Genomic DNA, 21,285 nt, shown 5'->3' with positions numbered 1-21,285 from the left:
AGGGGAGGAGGATTCACGCCGCAGAAGGCGATCATCTTGATCTCTTGCGTCGCGGATTGCTCGATAACGGCTCCCAGGAGTTAGCGTTTCGTCTCGGGATTTCGATCAAACTCGGTGACTAGGGCGTAGATACGTGTGATTTGTCATCATTTGAAATAATACATCAGGAAAATCACAAAAGAGTGAGAGAGATAGAGAAAGAGAGGGAGCGAGAAAGAGAGATCACAGACGGATGCGTTGCTCAGCGCACAACGGTGATGCCGTCGACGAGAACCTGGCATGCGCTCTTCTGGCTTCCTTTGGGCTTAACTACGAACGAACGGATTGTTTCGTTCTAATGGGCTGCGTCGACAGAGCACGAGGGTGACGCGGCTGAAAGTCTAGACTGGGGCAGCAGGAAGAGACTTCTCCCTTGTTATCAGCCGTGTCGCCTGGGTTTCCAGGGATACCGGGTCAGAAATAACATTAGGCTACGCTGGAAACGCACAGTTACTTGTGTTCTTGAGAGGAAGTTGTAGGCTTTTGTACGTGTTCACTGTTATTGTTCTGAAATGATGTTTGTAAATACTGCGAATACGAGATCTTTTCAAAGATATAAGGTTGTCCCTTGTATAGATGAATTTAAGATAATTAGGCACGATCTAATCTTATATTTCAAATACACAGAGTATATTTTATTTATTTATTGAAAATTGTATCAAATATTGCATAAACATTTAAAAAAAATCATTAGAAATAAAATATACATAGAGATCTTTTAAAGAAGTCTGCTGCATGCTTTTAAAGATTGTTGCTAATTGTAAAATTCGGTGTTGCTCATTGAATATCAATATTACAGACCTAGTTATGGAGGATAGTATGAGTGTAAAGTCCATGGAATCAGTGGCGACAAGCGATGAATATGAATTTGTGAATGAAAAAGGTACTAGCAAGCAGCAGCAAGCCCTCTTAGAACCACCTATGCTAAAAATTGCCAATAACGGTAATCTAGAAGATCTGCAGAATAATCTTCGTGAGGTCTGTACATTTATCAGCCTTATTGTGTCACTCCTAATCTAGATAAGCTTTAATCTATATCCATGACATAAATTCCATAGGTCAGGCCTATTCAAAATATAGCTCTAAAAAACTAAACGCGTGAACTAAATGCTCCCACCTTTCTATTATCTCGTTGAGCGAGACAAACAAATCAGAAAAGGATATACATACGTTAGAGAGCAGTCAGCTTCTTATTCTTATGAGTCACTGAGTAGAACTTTACCTACCTATTATTGTTTTGTTTTTTTCTGTTTCACTCAATGAAAACTATGGAGAGGGAGAAGCATTTAGCTTGCAAGCTAAGTACAATACTTTTGGATAGGCCTGCCATAGATTAACGTGTCTATATCTGCTTTGTGTGACAACTGCAGATTTTGACAGAGGACTCAAAGATGGAAGGAAGTGAGTTCAAAGTGACGAGTGTTAGCCAACAAAATCAAGAGAAGACGAAAACAGTAGGTCATAGTAAATTCTATGATGTTAGTTGTGTTGTTTCATCGGAGAAGCAGGATATTATGAAGCCAGAAGATTATCTTGAGGAAGGTAAGTTACCGACATATACTTGTAAACAAGAATGAACAATATGAAACGTGACAGACTTAAGATCCAAAAGTTTGTTTGTGTGGTCCAGAATTAAACACATTGTCGCACGTTCAACAAGAATGCACTATTTTCAATGGTGTTACATATCTGGGAGCAGCTGCTATAAATGCACCAAAATCAGAATGTGAAATCCAACGTAACATGAATATATTAAATGCAGAGCAGTCCTTGACTTTAGGAATAAGAGTTTCTGTTTCGGTGCCGAATAGTTCTCAAGGTTCAGTTATGTGAGTAATCCAGTCTAAATTTAGTGAGTACACAAATAAGTTATCTGTATATATGTATATTATATAATTATATAATATATATATATCGTAATTTTTTAGTTTATATGATGCAGCAACACAACAAGCTATTGCACGTTATGAAGTGCAACGTATTCTGTTTTATGCACGTGGTGAGAGTACTGGTTTATGTGCAGCATGTTTTGCTTTTACATGGTCACACGGTGATACTTTAGAATCTGCCATTTATCAATGTCATGTTTTCCGATGTGATATTCCAGAAGCGGTACGTTTTACATTATTAACTGTCATGTATACGCAAATACATAAAAACTATAGTTATAGAGTTATATTCTGTAATTATGTTTCATAATTCATCATAATTTTACTTTAGTATTTTATTATAGCTATTAAAACATTTAAATTATAAATGTAATTATTTTATGTAGGTCGGACAAGTGTCAGCCTGCTTTTCAAAAGCGTTTCACAGAATACCACGTTCAATGACAAGTTCTTTAACAGGCAGTGACTTTAATGGCTTCAATGCTGGTGAAAAAGTTAATTCTAGAGTATTTATTTTTGAAGTCACTATGGAAATAAAAGAAGAAGAGGGAAAAGGTGGTTTTAGTACAGTCCCCAAGGATAGAAATTGTTTCAAATTACGAAGCAATGTGGCAAAACAAGTTTGTTTGAGTATCCAGCAAGTGTCTAGTAAAGAAGGTGGCATTACGCTTGAAGTCGAGAGATGTTTTGGAGTTCTTGTTAGTCCTGGACGAAATGTTAAGCACAGTGATATGCGACTACTCGAGATGGTAAAAAGAGATTCACACCAGCAAGTTAATTTTATGTCTATAATCAGCTCAGATGTTCGCAATATTACAACAATTTTACAGCAAGTTAATACTGGACCAATAATGCAAGACAAACAATGTTATAACATTTGTGGACGTTGGGATCCTGCAGATCCCGCTTTGGAAACACTTAATATAGAAACTCCTAGAGAGGGTAAAACTTTCATGACTATTGCCGTTGATCTGGTTATTAGAGATATTCGAGAGCCAGTAAGATTTGTGATAGAAACATCAGTTAAAGTGTTTCCGCAAAACGAAAGATTTTGGTATTTTAATAAAAGGAATCTTGTGCAACAATTTTATCTTAATTCGAAAGAGGTGAGCTAATATATTCTTATAACACATTAATAAATGTATTCATTAGTTACATTCATATGTTATTTTTCGTTTCTATATTAATTTTTTTATAACAGGTAATTTCTGGAGATGGTGCAGAGATACATTATGAAGTACAAAGTATAGAAACATCTGGTGAATTAGATAGAAACAGGTTAAACCTTGCTCTAAATCTGGCATCTTTAATCAGATCACCTTCTTTAACTAGTATTGACACACTTACACCTAAAGAAGAGATAGATTCAGGTAATAAATTCAATATGGAAAAGAATTGAGTTGTTAATTTATTAATACAAAATATATTTGCTGACATTTTGATTTCTGTACATAGATGGGGATGAACCTATGTTAAGTGGTACAGGCGAAGTCTCAAAAGATTGCTCGGCAGATGAATTGGCTAGTTGGGCTCATGTTTTAGATAATTGGCCAGTTAACGAGCAACGTCCAAAACTTCTTATAAAGCTGACAAAGCAAGGAATTCCTGAAGCTTTACGCGGTGAGGTTTGGCAACGTTTAAGTAATTGTGACAATTCACAAGAAATGATGGACAAATATAGAATGTTAATTACAAAAGTGAGTACTTCGTATAATTTTATATAACAAAAAATGTTAATTGCCTTTTCTGAGAGATATAACATGAATTTTGATAATAAATACACAGGAGAGCAGTTGTGAGAGCGTAATTTTAAGGGATATTAATAGAACATTTCCAGCCCATGACTTCTTTAAAGAAACAGGTGGTTTAGGGCAAGACTCTTTATACAGAATAAGTAAAGCATATGCTGTTCACGATGAAGAAGTTGGGTATTGTCAAGGCCTCAGTTTTTTAGTTGCTAGTCTGTTACTCCATGTAAGTAATTATTAAATAGTTTTAGAAATAATTTTAGCAATAGTATAGAAATTTTTTTGATTTTTTGTTGAAATGGCAGTTGTGAGTTCTTTACAGATAATATATTTTCCAACTTTTTGTAAAATATTTTTCGATGAAAACAAACATACTGGTATTTCTTTTAGATGCCCGAAGAGCAAGCATTCTGTGTTCTGGTTAAGTTAATGTACGACTATGGTCTTCGAGATTTGTACAAGGATAGATTTGACAACCTTTACATGCGGTTTTATCAACTAAATCGTTTAATAGAAGTAAGTCATGATCAATCTATATAATAATCTGACATTTATATTACAATGAGATATGTACGGAGTTACACTCTCTACATTTACTTCTAGGATCAATTGCCAGAACTTTATAAGCATTTCTGTGATCGCGGTGTAGAAACGCACATGTTTGCCGCACAATGGTTTCTAACTCTATTTACTGCTAGATTTCCATTATATCTTGTCTTTCATATCTTGGATGTATTTCTTTTACAAGGACTCGATACGTTATTCCAAGTGGCCCTCGCTTTGTTGATGGTAAGCTAATATAATCAATTTAAAAAGTTCATATTTTTATTATAATAAAAGTTTATATTTTTATTATGTATATATAAATGAAGTATTACAATATATAATTACTTGGTTGATTTAATTGATAGTTTTCTTACATTTATTTCATAAATAATGTATATGCTGAAAAAAAGTAATTTTATTTTTCAGCTTTGTAAAAAAGAGTTATTGCAATTAGATTTTGAGAGCATATTGAAATATTTTCGGGTACACTTACCAAAACGTTGCCGAAACGAAGAAATTGCACGCTATGTTATGAAGTTAGCTTGTTCAGTGACGTTAAAAAAATTGAAGAAATATGAAGCAGAATTTATGACGTTGAAAGGTAATTTTATATTCTACGTTTGAAATGCATATTTCCCTGTTCATCTCTTTAAACACAATATTTCATCAATTCATTAGGAAACACTACATCGTGTTGTACATGCATGTACATTTTATGTATAATTCAACAATCATTGCCTGTTGGTTGTGAATTTGTTTTCGATGTTGGTATAAGTTTTAGGCACATACTAAAACATTCATACACATGTTACGTTTAAAACTAGAGTCAAAGATTCTTGCATGGCAAGAATTATTACTAATCAAACTATACATAAAATGCAACGAGATTTTTAGATTGTGCCATAGAACGTAAATATACGTAGAAATTTTCTTTTTATAATACTTAACATACACAATTTTTTAAATATATATTTAAAATCAAATATAATTAAAATATATGCAAACAATATTGTGCTATATATTTTAATAATATGATAGTAATAGAAATATAATAAATTTATTAAAAAATAATTGAATATTATAATATACATATATTAATTATATTAAATATAAAATATTATCTAATTATGCGTAGAACATTATCATGCGTGCACGTGCATATTTAACGTAGTTAATGTAAATTTGATAAAATACACACGAGTTAGAATTAAAGTATAAAATAATATTTCTAGTCTCATATATAAAGAAATATACAGTCAATGTTTAAGTTAACAAACGTATTAATAAAAATTTTATAAAAACTTTACGGCTCTCTATATAACAGTATTTAGATAGTTTAGAAATATGAAATGAAAATTGTAAATTATTTTATAGGTGGTGGGTATGTTTGCCTGGTTATTTTTTCTTTTTAAATTTGAATAGTACGCCACTTAGAGAAAATGCATCTTGATTATTGTTAAAGTATGAAAAATTTATTAATCAGAATTTCGAAAAAAGAGGACATAGAATATTTCCAAATTGTTACTAGATAATAGGACTAATGTGTGAAAATCATTTATCTAATTTCTCAATATAAAAATCATTTTTATTAGTCTTAATTTATACTATATGCAAATAATTTTATCACACATGTAAACTTGTTTGCTTTCATTGATTCATTGCAAATTGCTTGCAGTTTGATATAATACTTCTTGACTGTATTATTCAATGATTAATTATTAATGAAAATATTATATATTAATAAATATACATTGAATAATTAATACCTAATATTAATGATAATTTTGTTGAGTATAAAAATCTAGAAATAACAGACAGATTAATAGGTTTACTATTATGATCGATTAATATTTAATTGTAAAACTTAAATTTGTGGAATTTATTTAAATACATATGAGTAAAGAATGAACTTGGACATTAAACTATAAGGATATTAAAATATTTAATTATATATTATCTTTTTATTCTATTGATTGAATAATTGATGAGCAACTGATCAAATATTTTTATATAATATAAAATACGTCAAAAATTGTAGAATTATTATATTCTTCCTGCGCTGTTGTGTTACAATGGCTATATATGTGTGCTGTGAACATATAGTATATTAATATCGTTAGATGGGGGAGATGTCATGTTATCAAACCTTTATTGTAAGTTTAATTTTATAAAATATTATTTATTTATTAACGACCTCACATTATTGGAAAAACTGTTATTATGTTTGTTATTAGATTCATGCTTATTGGCTATAGCGCTTGTGTCTACGACCTTTTGTATTTGCTTTTTATTTATACATTATTTATTATTGCGTAGTGAAAAATAAATCATCTCAGAGTACTTTTAGTTTTGTGAATTACCTATTTTATCCGATGATATCCTATTCCTAATGAATATCTAGTGAATATTTGCACTTCCTACCTTCACATTTTTGTTTTCTTGCTATATTTGAGTATGCATGGCGCATCATACAAAATTGTCAGCACTTGTTTGTATTGTACTAATTACTTCTCTCATATGTCTATAGAAGTAGTGTAGTGCCACAATATAAATATCACATTGCTAGATGATTATAATTAACAAAAAGAATAAAAATTGTGAGATATAATTAGTCATATTCTTAATACGTATGTGTTTATAACATAAAGAAAATTTTATCTGATCTAGAAGTTATATCTGTGTGTAGAAGTGATATGTAAAAATATTTTTATGAAGCTATTGTCTAATCCTATGCCACAGGTCGTTGAAGTATGCATAAGCTGATAAGCAATAACATGACTATAGGCTGATTAATCATTAGATAGCTTTCTCACTGTGTATATATTGAAATTGTGTCTTTTATATTTAAATTAGGAGCTGACACAGTTAATAATATGATAGTACATTGTATGATAGTATGTGTATTGCTTACTATCACAAGAAATCACAATTTGCAATAGTTTATTTTTTCTTAATTAGATATGTGCAAGGAATAAAGGCATCCTTATAAATATGTTTTATCAGCCAAGTTTGTTTTTTTTTTACAATATTTCAAAATGTAACGAAATCGCGAAGTGTGCGTGGAAATTTCGGCTGTCAACATTGTCACTTGAGATATGGCAAGATAAAGATATCCAATATCAGCTATATCAGCGGTTTAAATTTGGCCGTAGTACATTTCCTATAGTATATAGTCAGCCGTTCGTATTAACGCGATATCTGTCAGTTACGTTCGGACCATCTGTTTTTAACGTATCGGTGGCGCAAATATGAGCCATGCAACGCAAGAACTAATGAAGAGTAAGAGTGAGAAGTGTGCTTACATCTGCAATGATCAGAAATTACTCCGTGTTGCGATTGTGTTATCAAATTTCTTTAGAAGAAACGTGTGCAATTAAAAATAAAACGTTTGTGATACCATGTAGCGATATCAAACATGACTGATAAAATACATAAAATTTTTATAGCAAAAAATATAACTTATGCAAACAAATAAAATTTCTAAAATAATTTTATAATTTATCATTTTTATAACATTGTATAATATACAATTATGCATTTGGAGCGAATTTTAGGAATTTATAGCTATAAACTTATAATTACACGAGAAAAAATAAACATAAAAAAAATCCCGACGTAATAAACATAATTTAATTGTCTAATGTATTAATCTCTTATCTAAATAAGAATTGTTTATTCCTCGTGTAGTGGCACAGGAAAATGCTGATGAATACAGTAACGAAGTGGAGCAATTACGCGGTACAGTGGCCAGAAATGAAGAAGAAAAGCAAAGATTGGAGGCAGAACTGCTGCAAATTAAGGAGATGTTACAGCGTGAAGTAGCTCGAGCAGACGCTGAAAGCCGCAGAAGCAATGTTATTATAGCCGAATATAAGCAGGTATTTATAAGATATCGTACATGGTGTGATTTTAAATATTACAGAGAGCTGTAAAGACATTGACACCTTCCAGATCTGCCAGCGTTTGGAGGACGATTACAACGCTGCGAAAACCACATTGAGCGAGTTACGGGTGTGTAATCTCTGGTTTAATTTTTATAGCGTTAATAGTTTATCAGACTCTAATAACGATATTTTTCAGGCAAAGGTTTCGAAATGCGAAAAATGTAGAACATGTATAATGGACTCATCAAATATATTGGCGGATATCGCACATCCTTTGGAGAACCGAATAGATCCCATGCTTCACAGGGTGCAGGAAAGAGTTCGTGAGTTGGAGCTAGAGTTAGCGCAGACGAAATTAGCGCATGTTGAGGCCGAATGCAGGAATCAGGTAGGCAATAAGGACACATTTTGGATAGCTAATTCTTTGCATTCTTTCGGAGATTTAAGTATAGAATCTAACGCAAATCATTTGACAGTATCTAACACATGAGTTGCACGCCACCGCTTCGGAGCTGCAAGCCGCGCGGAATAGTTGGCCATGGCTCAGCAAAACCTTGTCCAGCATAAAAGAAGCGGCAAACAAGAGAGAAGCGATAGCTCCAACTGCAATGAGAGATCTGAGACGTGACAGTGCACCTGGAGGTGATTTGCACCATCTGATTCATTCTCGTAGCCGTGAAACGCGCGATAGTCTCAAGGAAGTTGTGTGATGCAGTAAGTACAAAATATAGTACTTCTTAAAATGACACATTTAAAGTAAAATGAATATGGAAGTTGGATGTAATAAATTACACAAAGCAGTTGCTACATAGTTGCATGGATATGAAGCAGAGACATTTGTTGACGAATAAAATGTTTATCAACGAGTAAAATATATGTCAACCATAAAATATTTTTTTAAACAGATAAGATAGAAGACATATCATCACATGATATAAAAGAATCTTTTATATCAATGTGACTTTGAAGCGATTGTTATATGCAATCTATTGCAACCTACTTTTATGACATGACTTTAATAACCTTCCTGTGTATGTTTATGAACAATATTCTAATATTTGATAAATCATATTTTCATATTTTTGCTATGCAGACAAAATGCCATTAGGAGGAAAATACATACGTACGTCTCGGAGTCATGCGCCGGGCATGAATATGTGAACATGACGTATGTTCGTAGTTATTTAATGTACTTGATATACTGTTATTTGTTAACTTGATGTATTCTTTGTCACGCTCCCTAATTGAACTGCGTATCAAGTGCTTTTGATCAGGCAGCCTCATTTACATAACAGCTGATATTATATTGAAAATTATTTTTATAAATTTTGTTATGTTTTAAAAGTAGATTTGTTTCTGTGATTTTTTCTTTTTTTTCGACACGCGTATAAACGCTTATAGCTATATTATTTTTTATGTTTATTCTTTTTTCTTCCTTTCATTTGACGTATATCGATATATGTAAAGGCAATACTGTGCTCGATATAAAATTTACATAACACCACGCCGATTACTAACGAAGAACAACCGAAAGAGAATTACATTATGTACGTAAACACGATAAATTATTTAAAATAATAAAAAATAAGAGTAAGTACATATGCCACCGTTTTGTATGAAACTAGTCTAAGCATGAAAGGGAGAAAATGCTATAGAGACTTTTACCTATACATACAGTAATTTTTGAGTAACAATAGTCATGACAATTCTACTCAACAAATGCGTGATGACGAAAATCAGAATTTACATAACAGAGGTAGTTGTTTTATTTACTTTTCTATTAATTAATTTTTTATTGTTTGATTTTATCTGAATTAATATAACATTCCAAAGTAGTGCGAATACGTTTTCTTCCATGTATCTTTATTATTAAGTCTGTCATATTCTGCAATGACTTCAATTCAATTTGTGTAATTGAAAATTATATATATATATATATATATATATATATATATATGTATAGTGTTGACAGTTCTACTGTACAATATTCCAATAATTCTACTAATTCTATATGTTAGATTCGATATATTTTAGTTTTATATATACTTTTGTCACACTGATAAACACGCGAAACGTATATTTTAATTTCCCATTTTACCATGGGACATTAATCATAAAAATGTAGCAGAATAGATACACGTGTAAATTACGTAGTAGTTGCGAGATATTTATAATACTGTTTAGTTACATAATTTGCACTTTGTTTTGATAAAATTTTTAGCAAGACGAACGTTACTAAAAGCCATAGATTATGGTATTAAGGCACTACTTAAAAATGCAATTCCATTGATGTGTAATTTTGTCTAGTATTATAAGATGTTTCAACAATAAATTTGCTATACACTTATAGCACATTCTTGACTATAAAACTTAGCTTCGTAAGTCGTGCCATTTACTTATATATAAATGTAATATATTTATTTATACAGATTTACAAGGAAGAATTGATACTAAAAGCTCGTATCAAAAAATGACTCAGGACTTTTTTACTTAGATTCTCATCCTGTATCTCATGGTATACTCCAAGTGCGATAATTTAGTTACACCCTGTATATATATGCAAAAAAATATTAAAACTGCAAATATGTAAAATTAAAGCATATTTGTGTGATTAAGTTATATTATGAAATTTACTGGCAGAGTCGATGCACTTTTTTTTTACTCTATTTTATTTCTTTATTAAACTAAATTTAGTAAATTTTTTTTATTAACGAGTAATATGAACACGATTTCAAGCAAAGTTTATGGTCACGTTTGATTTATACTATAGCGAATAACCGCTTGTATTGAAAAAAATGGAAGACTTTATTTCTGTAAATACTAAAAACACAACAGTCAAAATCGTCTAACTAACAGAATCATGTAAAGTCTTAGGCTAATTACGTATGAATCATTGTATACTCTGTAATTTCATTCCACTGAAATAAAGAAAGATATCACGTTTCCATGTACAATATTTAATATTAAGAAGCTCGTAACTTTTATGCCATATAATGTGTACGTGTTTACCTGTATTAGGATAAAATATATTGAGAACATGACATTTGTTCAAATTTTATATCGATTTTATTTGTCCAAAGTTTTTGCATCACTGCGAACTTAACTATGTAGTTTCAGTCTTAGGTAGGAAGTTTTAACGAAATTATCAAACAATTACAAAAATTAATTTAATATTAGTTATCACGTTTGCTATTGATCTACCAGATATCACATAGATATATGTTACACTCTATCAAAACTTAACATATTGATAATTTTCATAAATCACATTGAAGACTGAAGTACGTATTATATTAGAAATATTTAACAAATAATGAAAAAAATTCATAAAATAGTACGAAAATATACGTATATATGTATATATATATATATTGTATATGTATATATACATATAAACCCATACAAATCGATATGTGAATATACACTATGTACATGTATAATCTTCTTGTATTATATATGTATATACAATACATGTGCACGTGCATGTATGTATCCATGTACATATACAAAACATACATACATGTACAATTATTATATACGTGTATGTATAAGATGTTAAGACAGATATCGCGTAATAATTTGAATAATAACAAGAATATTTCATATTTATAATAATAGAGAAAAGCTCATTGATTTTAATATATTTTTATAATACAGGAATGAAAAATTCTTGCAGTTATTCAAATAAAAGAGAATATCATAGAAAATACATTTAATACACAAAATAAAAAGAAATATTATACTTGAAATATAACGTATCTATCTAATATTTAAGACCGGCTTTATTTCAAAACGTCCTCTTCGAGGAAAATTTTATTCGAAATATATAACAGATATAACGTATACTGTTTTATATTGAATAAAATTTCCTCGAAGAGGACGTTTTGGAATATAGTCCTAGATGCTTTGTTTCATAAAACATTGCATAGGCTTGAAATATTTAATAAAATATTATGTTAAAATATATAGAAAGAGGTAGTTATTTATTAGTTTAATTTTAATAAATAAAAAAACTTATTGTTATCCAAGCTGTTTTAAAACAGATTTTTTACATGGGAAACGCAAGAATATTTTCTAAGATATTTACTTTTCAAATCTGTACTGCAACTTGTTAGGAGCATCGAAGAATGATATGTAAGATAATACTTTAATGCTGCTATTATACCACGCTCATGTTTTACTTCCTCTTTTTCTTTCTTTTTCTCTTTAAGAAAAATCTTTTTATTTACCATGTTCATTTATCATTTTCCATTTCATTATAAGCTACGTCACTCTCACTTTCTGAAGAACTGCTATCAAAACCTTCATCCTGACCTACATAGTTAACGTCGCCTAAAAATATAAAAATATTATAAGTACATTATTTTCAAAATTGCAGACAGTATGAAGAAGACAGGAAGATATAATTACCCGCAGCTTCATCAGGAATTCTCAGATTTTGTCGAGCTTGAATATCAAAATCAAGTGGATTTGCCATATCCAATATCCTCAGTAACCATATAGGAAAACCGTTCTGCACTACGTAAATATCGTTTTCGTTCTCCAGATCGTTTTCCAGTACGTCAATCAGTGGTTGTAAATTTTCAATATCATCAGCATCCACAGCCATCATATTATTACCTTCATCATCTCTGTTATTATTTGCCAAATCGCCGTTTTCCACCTCAATCGGTTCCAAGACACCAAGTCTTGGCGCTTCCGCAATACTTGGCGATTCGGAATCTGGTATATAATCCTGAGCTATGCTAGGTAACTCATATTCTGGTGTTATATCTTGAGCGGAAACAGAATTTGGATAACCAGAGTCCATGATCTCGGGAGACCAGCTGTTCGGAGGTGTTTCAAGTGGAGAAAATGACTTAACTTCAACATTATTCACTCCAGCAACATTTGATACATCTTTACTTGTACTAACAATCTCTTCATTTTTCAATACTGACGTGAAAATATTATTTGTATCTTCACTACTTTTACAAGGAACAAACTTATCATTTCTTAAAATACTAAATTCTTTGGCACAATCAGTTGAAGAGTATTTGCTAACACTCTGTGACTTGGAACTTAATAACTCTGTAGGCGGATTTAAATCCTTTTTCTGTTTACTTGACTGTGCAAGGTCACTAATCACATTTTCTAAGTGTGCTTTTGTTACATCTGTTTTTGCTAATGTACAATGTACACTCTTATCTTTATGATTAATACTCTCATTGCCTAATGATAAGCCATGGGATGCATCTGCATTTTGTATATTGTTCACACTAGATTCATCATTGATACTATTTTCCGTGAATTCTTTATTATTAGTACCTTGTATTAATTCCATAGAGATAAAATTATCAACATCACTAAATTCCTTATTTTCTAAACACAAGTTTTGCTGTGTGCTATTAGTAGCAGAAAAGCCTATGTCGTGTCTTAAAGTATCTGTAAAATCACTGCTCGAAGAAGTTGTATGTAGTTTAATTGTTTCTGTGACACTACTATTAGACTCTTGACTAGATTTTGATAAAATACTATCGGTATCTGATATAATTTCCTTAATTTCTTCTGTGTCCAGCAAAACATTACTATTCATTGCAGGTATTAATTCTCTGTATTTCAAACTTTTAGTAACAATATGAGTAGTGGGTATTTTTGTATGAGGTGAACTTGTATATTTTGGTTTATTATTAAAACTAGAAACATCTGATGACATCATATTTGTCATATCATTATCTTCATAAATTTGATTTTTATCTGGAGTATGTAATGAAAAATTAATTTTGTCTTGTGTATTTCTCTTTGGAAGACTTTCTTTAAAACAAGGTATATCTTCTACATTCAAAGTCGAATCTTCTGTATTCGTAGCTGCTGCAGTTGCCATTTCAGATTGATAAAAAGTACTATTTAATAAACATTGATTATTGATTGATGATTCAGTTTGATAACATGTACTAAAATCTTGCAAAGAGTCGTTCATCTCAGAACTGAAGTAAAGTGTTGGCGATGTCGATGAACGTACAACAGACATACGCGATGGAAAATTTGACATTGAAGTAACTCTTTCCATAGTTCTTAGATTTATTTGATCACTTTGTAATAAAGCTGATTCTACTGCTACATCGTTAACTGAAGTTTCTGATGTCAAACTGTTATTAAGTGCTGCTGCAGATATATTAGAAGCAGTTACTCGAACTTTCATTTCTACTTCATTTGAAATTAGAGGAACTGAATCACTTGGTAATTCTTGTTCAGTATACACTAAAGATTCTGCATTTCTAACTTCTGATTGTTTAATATCGTCATTAGTTGTATATAGCTCTTGTAACAGTTGAGATTCTTCTGCTAAATAATTTTCGCCATCAAATAAATAAGTATTCTCTTGATTAATAGAGTAATTTTCAGGGATAATAATACTAGGTTCTTCGTGCCAATTTTCAATATGAGGATTTTGCGCAAGTAAATATTCTTCACTTGTATCCGATAATTGATTTATATATGGATCATCAAATTCACAGTCCCTTCTATTCATCGCGTTTGTTACATTTGTAAAATTACGTAGTTCAGTATGAAGATTTTGAGTACATGAATATTCTTCATCTACATACGCAGATGTCTCATTTATGCCAGATCCATAATCCCATTCACCCTCATGTGTAACATTGGGACTGTCATGCAAAATCGGAGTATGCAAATTTTGTTCAGATAAATATTCTTCATTTGCATCTGCAGATATCTCATTTATGACTGGATTAGTTACATAATCCCATCTATCTTCCTCGTTTGTAATACTAGATTCTTCATACAAATTTTCAATATATAAATTTTCTTCGGATGAATATCTTTCGTTTTCGTTTACACCCGTTTCATTTATGGGTGGTCCAGTTGTATAATCCCATATGTTTTCCACATTTGTAAAATCAGAATCTTCAAAATCTTCATATTCATTGTTCCAGTCATTCTCCATATCGTCTTCAAAGCTAGACATTTCGTCATAAGAATCCACGGAAGGATTGAGTACTACTGGTCCATTTTCTCGATCTGCAATGCTCCATCCCGCATCTATTAGAATCGACCTCAGTGTTTCCATCGAGATGGTGTACTTAGTCATGAAGTACAATATACGCTCCAAGTTTATTTCATAACTCCTGGGTTCATCTTCATTATGTACATTGTAGGATAAATAATTGATGTAATACGTCGCTTCATCCAGTATTTTTTGTTCGTCTGAACGAATATCATGTCCTGTAGAGTACTCATATGTAGCTACTGTATTGAATAATGAGTGTTGACCTTTTAACTGAATATATTCATCTGGAATTAGAATTTCTAGTCTCGATTCTTTTCTTGGTAAAGTTCGATGAAACACTGCCATCTGTGTTAATGGACCTATTTCCTCAGTGCCTTCAGGTCCATTACAAATTTCGTGAAACGTCACGCTATAATATGGATACCTTACCACAATATTTTGTGCCCTGTTAACAAAATAATGATAAAAATTAAATTTTCTTAAAGTATATATAAATTTGCAAACTTTTTTTTTACACAATTTACCAGTCTTGAAATTGTTCCCTTGTCCATTCAAACTTATGATCTGGATGTCTGTAACCTGATAAATTTGGAAATACTACATTAAACTCCACATTTGGTGTTGTTATTATTACTACTTCTGGTTTAATATAGCCAAAAATATTAAAAGGAAGATTCATTAATGTATCTGGATATAAATGTTCAATCCTATAATTAAAAAACATTCTTCTAAAGTAACAGATATATATAAATAATTTTTATAATAATGTTCACACAATATAAGAACATACAATTCAATGCAAATTACAGCATTTGCATGCTTTAATTTTGTGTCATTGTCTGTTACACTGCCTTCACAAATCTCTATTGTAAGTTTCCTTTGTCGAGTGGACAGCATTTCTGTGGTTAATGGTGCCGCTTTTTCCTTGTATCTTTCTAAAACTTCTCTGTCCACATCTACACAAAGTATCTGTTCCACTTCTGGTATTGTTTTCAAGTATACCAATAAACCTAGCTCGCTGCATCCATAGTCAACAATCTGTGAAAAAAATTTTAAAGTATAATAAATGAAAGAGGTTATGGGAATTAACATAATTTTATATTTTAAAACAATATATGTTGTATTTAAAATAAACAAGACATTTAAAGGTATAGTATTCTATCCTTACACAAAACAGGCGATTGGAATTTAATCAAATACTTCACAATACGGATCTGTTCTTTTCAGCTAAAGTTTTTGCATGGTTCATGTTTCTTTCTTTTCTCTCCACATTAGGAAGAAAAAGAGAAAAGACAAATCATGCAACAAGTTCAGCTTAAAAAAAAACGAGCGGAATAACAACTATACACAGATTGCGAGTAGTGTTGTTAGCAACACATGTAATTTACGTGGTTATAAGAAGATATACAAGATATAGCGATACCTTCCACAATTTTCCTTTGTAATCATTAAGCACATTCATCACCGCACCGTATCTCTGTACGTATGCCGGTGGATAAAAGCAGCCTATGGTCCTGCGGTGCGACCACCACAACGTATCTTCCAATTCCGAATCATCGTCGAACGCATCGTAATCGTAATCGCGCTTGAACAATTCTTCTTCATACGCGACATCAGGCAAGACTGTCGGTTTTCTGAAGCGATATCTATCGTATATGCATTTGCCCAGCAAGTACAGCACGTGGAAGAGTAGGCCGACCATGTTCGTAAAAATCTTTTGCGACTTTTTCTAACACTGCTCCGCAAACTCATACCGCTCTGTATACTAACGACGAACCAACACAGATTGCGCAACGGTCAAGCGGGCTTCAGTATCGGAAGTCGGAAGATTTTGGGACATGCGCAGTGAAGCGAAGATAGCAGACGCTATTTATTCTTTTTGTTTCAAGATTCAGTTGCGTATGTAGGCGACATGTGAGGGATATTATTATATTTTTCATAGGGGGAGGAGAAAACAAAGGGAATAATAGAGAGAAAAACTTTCTATCAGATATATATGTATTGTAATTTATAAAATTGATAACAGAGTTAATTTTAATAATTTGTTACGTTCGCAGCTAACGAATATAAATATCAAATATTTATTGCAAGGATATAAATTACAGAAGATTTTACCATTTCAATAGAGATTGTATAAGTAATTTACATAATACTGTATAAAAGTGTACATTATATAAATAACATTATAAAAACTTGAGTTAGGTCCTGAATAATTTAGACCAAGTTCCACCAATCTGGAGACACGCAGTATAGCGTCTCGGTGCTATAATAAGCCAGGCGATATTGCCTTCTTTCTTAATTTACGTGAAAAAATCACAACAATAATGTGTTATTTGCTGTACAACATTAGAGTTAAAAAATCTTATTTTCCAAATAAACAATTATCAGATGATTGAATAGATTATTTCAATTTATTTTATACAAGTATAAAAGTAAAATGCACTTTATATTCATTTTGTATTTCTTCTAGAAAAATATGAGAAAATAAAAAACATTTCTTTATATAGTTTATAATCTTTTCTTTCTATTGATTCCTACAATACTATCAATATTCGAAGAAAGGGACTAAATGCATTTTTTTAATTGCACACAAGTAGCTTTTTAAATATTGTCAATATTGATCATAATAGAGAAATATAATAACAAATAACTTATTATACATAAATGTATTATATATCTATACAATACATTTAATACTGTTCCCATTTCTTGTATAATAAAAAAGTAACAAGTTATTTAAATTTTTATCAAAATCAAGATTTTGTAATTAGGTCTTGAGTTCGTCTATCTCCTTAATTAAATTTTGCAATTATAGCCAAATTTTTTGCATTCATAGCAAAATTATTTTTCTCCGTGTGTCTGCAGAAAGACGATGACTGGTGATAGTAAAATAAGAATTATAACGATCAGATTACTTAGTATTGTAAAATAACAGATAATGAAATCTGATTATCAGATGACACTTTTTTTTTATCTTCTGCCGAGAATTACAATCGGTACAGTTCTCTAAAAAATGTTGAGGAATTATAGCTCTATCACGGTATTCTACCACCGTGAGCAGCCAGCAGATATAAAATTAGGAAGGAAAATGTATATAAAGAGAGCTCAGTCAATTACTCAGTCGTTTATAGTCAGTCGGTTGGTCGATAACGCGAGTATTATACATAACGTTTAAATATATTGAAAGTGAAATAAATTCTATTCTACATAAACATTTATTGATTTATTATAATAATATACATATTATTTTAAAAAATGCAAAACGTATACAAAATAAAATTTTATTAATAATAAAAAGGATCACTTTAATTGATCCTGGAAGTCATCGCGCGTGGAACTAAAAGAATCCTTTTGTGTCAGCATCTTCAATTATAGTGTTGGCATAATATACTTTATTATTTTGTATATTTCATTGTTTTTTGGGACACGCAAATCGCGTAATCAAATAAAATGTCTCATGAGAATTTCCAAAAATGGCTCGACGAAGTGATGTCGAAAATCATCAAGAATCTTGGAATGGACGTTGGTAATGCTCGGTACAAATTATTCGACTGTACCGGCATTTTTATTGCATCCATCGTGTATCGTATACGTTTGCAGTTTGAAAATAAGACAAATAGACAAAACGAGGAATTGTCTATAATACTGAAAAGACCAATGCCAGGCCTTAACCAGATAAATCGTACCGATTTTCAATTTCACAATGAGATCCTGTTTTATCGAATGTTCACCCGACCGGATGAAATCTATGCGAAATGCTTCTACGTTGAAGAACAGCCACCTCTCGGTTATGTGATCGCTTTAGAAAATGTTAATAAACGAGGATATTATGCTTGTTCATGTGCATACGATCCTCCAATGGAATACACATTAGCAGCAATGCGCGAGCTGGGAAGATTTCATGGCAAAGGATACGTCATGAAGCAGTTGCAGCCGGATAAGTTCTTCGACATCGTGGAACAAATTCAAGAAGTTAGATACACAAAGAGATTTACGGATAATATATATAAATTTGCCTGCAACATTAAGGCGTTACGAGCGGTGGAATATCTTCGCAGTCAGGGCCACGATGAAATTTTCTGTAATAAAATGGAAGCGTTTCTGTCGAACGCGTTTGACAAAGTGATGATAAAGACGGTGGAACCGCTTGAACCTTTGGCCACGTTGTGTCATGGTGATTTTACAATAAGCAATATTCTCTTCAACACAGAAGACAATGGACAATATCGCCCAATGCTGATTGATTTCGCGCTAATTAGATACTCGACGCCAGTCGTTGATCTTTCTACGTATCTTTACCTATGTTGTTCAAATGAAATAAGGAGAAACAAATTTTCCGAGATTATGCGAGCCTATATCATGACGCGCTGAAGGAGTACCTGTTGGACGCTGGCATTCAAGACGTTGAGAAATATTCGTACGACGCTTTGTTGGACGATTTTAGGAGAGGTGCTGTGTTCGGTTTCATTCTTATGAGCATCTTTGTACCGATATTACTAGGACATATCGATTCAGAATTACTAGTACGAGAAATAAAAAATTTTGGTCCTTTGGAAAGTGTAAACAGACAGAGATACATCGGCGGAGATGAAATATCCAAAATGTTAGCTGATGCGTTACTGCATCTGAGAGATCTTGATTGCCTGAAACATGTTCTATAGTTCGCGCGGGATAATCATATAAATGCATTAATTGAAAAATATTTGAAAACTTAATGTAAGTGATCTTCAATAGTGTCTCTATCACGTCCCGTTGTTGATTCAAGATGAAGTCTGCAAAAACAAAAACATCGAAGTAACCGTATTCTACATATCAATACTGTTTGTTTTTTAAAAATAATTTAAAAAACGAGATAGAGTTGAATGAGACACACGTAGAATTTTCAGAATATATCGAAACTTTATAAATAGTTGTAAAGTGTAGTATAAAGTACTATAAAATACAAGTCGTTTCACACTTTTGCTACATTATAGTTTAAAAAATGTCCATTATTGATACTGTAACATATATTTTTTATTTATGAAATTAAGATATATATCATATGCTAAAACTAATTCAATTTACTGATATCCTACAATTTTCTATTATATAATTAGTGAGGAATTCTTTAAAATAAATTATGAAAATGTCTTAAACGTATGTGATCTTGTCTCTTTAGAATTTAATATTTTAAAACTAAAAATATTACATCATAAATGCTATCTTATGAACGACTTGTATGACATATTAATGTTTGTGCTAATATACGTAATAATAATATATATTTTATATAAATTTATTTTAATCAGAATTTATATCCTTCGTGTCAACATAAAGGACATAAATTTTTTTCATCTTGTCAACATTTGTTTGAGAACAGTTTATACTGCTAATACAAATTTTCAGCGTCTATCTTTTGTAACATTGTGCGTATTATATGTGTATGTATAAATAAGCCACCAAGGTAGAGTAGTAACAATTGTTTTTTTTAAGTTTTATTTAAGTAAAAAGGATTAGAAGTTAAATAATAAAGTTAAAAGTAATAAAAAATATAAAAAATAATAAAAAGGCTCAATATGTATAAAACAATATAAAAATATAAATAGGGCGTAGAGCTAAATTAATTTAACGAATTATTTAATTCATATATTAATACAAATTCAGACGTTTCGACGTCGATCGGGTCATTTTCAATGATACAATTATTTTACTTAAAATTAAATTAAATAAGTAAATTAAGTTTGAACATTCATATTTATATGTGTTTTATCTTTGATCCTTGTCAAAAATAAAATAAAAAATATGATCTGTCCATGTGTAAATATCCTCTGCGTTAATTTATCATAAAATATATTTGAAGTAATAAAATAAGATAATTTTGATATAATATAATATCAATTATATTATATAATTGTATACATATTATATTTTTAACACTTAACTTTTTTCTAATAAGTTAAAAATCTTTTTGTTTCTTTCTAAAAGAGCTAATATTCTTTAAAATTTAAGCATTAGACAATTAAATGAACATTAGAAAATAAATATCATTTATTAGGCAAATATAAATAGATAATAGAAAATAAAAAAATTAGATACTAAATAAACATAAGATAAGATAAGAATATTTAACAATCGAGTTTTATGTCTGCTGCGATTATCAGTGACTTTGTAATTTTGAATAGAAAAAAACA

General features: G+C 30.8%; 2 protein-coding genes and 1 pseudogene across 3 annotated transcripts; 2 read left to right on the top strand and 1 right to left on the bottom strand.

The window, feature by feature from the left end:
- Window positions 1–844: 844 nt before the first annotated feature.
- On the top strand, window positions 845–9,825 carry GAPcenA (GTPase activating protein and centrosome-associated). 2 transcript variants are annotated; one of them, XM_018549001.1, is made up of 17 exons: window positions 845–1,017; window positions 1,410–1,581; window positions 1,670–1,868; window positions 1,968–2,151; window positions 2,315–2,677; window positions 2,759–3,034; window positions 3,130–3,298; window positions 3,384–3,625; window positions 3,714–3,902; window positions 4,067–4,192; window positions 4,280–4,465; window positions 4,649–4,823; window positions 7,910–8,100; window positions 8,174–8,233; window positions 8,303–8,494; window positions 8,583–8,820; window positions 9,200–9,825. In XM_018549001.1, exons 1-16 carry the CDS (start codon window positions 847–849, stop codon window positions 8,814–8,816), a joined length of 3,129 nt encoding a protein of 1,042 aa, XP_018404503.1. In that variant the 5' UTR covers window positions 845–846; the 3' UTR covers window positions 8,817–8,820; window positions 9,200–9,825. The 2 variants fall into 2 exon arrangements, with proteins under 2 accessions (XP_018404503.1, XP_018404495.1); XM_018548993.1 differs by having other exon boundaries at window positions 2,315–3,034.
- Window positions 9,826–12,251: 2,426 nt separating this feature from the next.
- Window positions 12,252–16,817, bottom strand: Hen1 (Hen1 methyltransferase). The gene is made up of 6 exons (XM_018548612.1): window positions 16,539–16,817; window positions 15,906–16,153; window positions 15,640–15,822; window positions 13,909–15,560; window positions 12,517–13,842; window positions 12,252–12,438 (listed from the first exon to the last, which is right to left on the bottom strand). The coding sequence occupies exons 1-6, from the start codon at window positions 16,815–16,817 to the stop codon at window positions 12,341–12,343; spliced, it is 3,786 nt and encodes a 1,261-aa protein (XP_018404114.1). The 3' UTR covers window positions 12,252–12,340.
- Window positions 16,818–18,565: 1,748 nt separating this feature from the next.
- On the top strand, window positions 18,566–19,776 carry LOC108780786 (uncharacterized; annotated as a pseudogene).
- Window positions 19,777–21,285: the final 1,509 nt, after the last annotated feature.

The sequence above is a fragment of the Cyphomyrmex costatus genome, unplaced genomic scaffold (assembly GCF_001594065.2).
Source record: "Cyphomyrmex costatus isolate MS0001 unplaced genomic scaffold, Ccosl1.0 scaffold123, whole genome shotgun sequence".
NCBI lineage: Eukaryota > Metazoa > Arthropoda > Insecta > Hymenoptera > Formicidae > Cyphomyrmex > Cyphomyrmex costatus.
This window is presented reverse-complemented; position numbering and strand designations above follow the sequence as displayed.

What these genes read in the sequence shown, in the direction of transcription:
- Hen1 (XM_018548612.1), bottom strand. Translation starts at nt 16,817, where the DNA reads ATGGTCGGCCTACTCTTCCACGTGCTGTACTTGCTGGGCAAATGCATA. An exon ending in GAATGTAGAAGATATACCTT is followed by an intron (nt 13,843 to 13,908) that starts GTTTTAAAGAAA and finishes TACATACTCCAG; the next exon opens with ATAAAAATCAAATTTATGAA. An exon ending in AATTCCTGATGAAGCTGCGG is followed by an intron (nt 12,439 to 12,516) that starts GTAATTATATCT and finishes TTATATTTTTAG; the next exon opens with GCGACGTTAACTATGTAGGT.
- GAPcenA (XM_018548993.1), top strand. Translation starts at nt 847, where the DNA reads ATGGAGGATAGTATGAGTGTAAAGTCCATGGAATCAGTGGCGACAAGC. An exon ending in TTGCTAGTCTGTTACTCCAT is followed by an intron (nt 3,903 to 4,066) that starts GTAAGTAATTAT and finishes TATTTCTTTTAG; the next exon opens with ATGCCCGAAGAGCAAGCATT. An exon ending in CCACATTGAGCGAGTTACGG is followed by an intron (nt 8,234 to 8,302) that starts GTGTGTAATCTC and finishes GATATTTTTCAG; the next exon opens with GCAAAGGTTTCGAAATGCGA.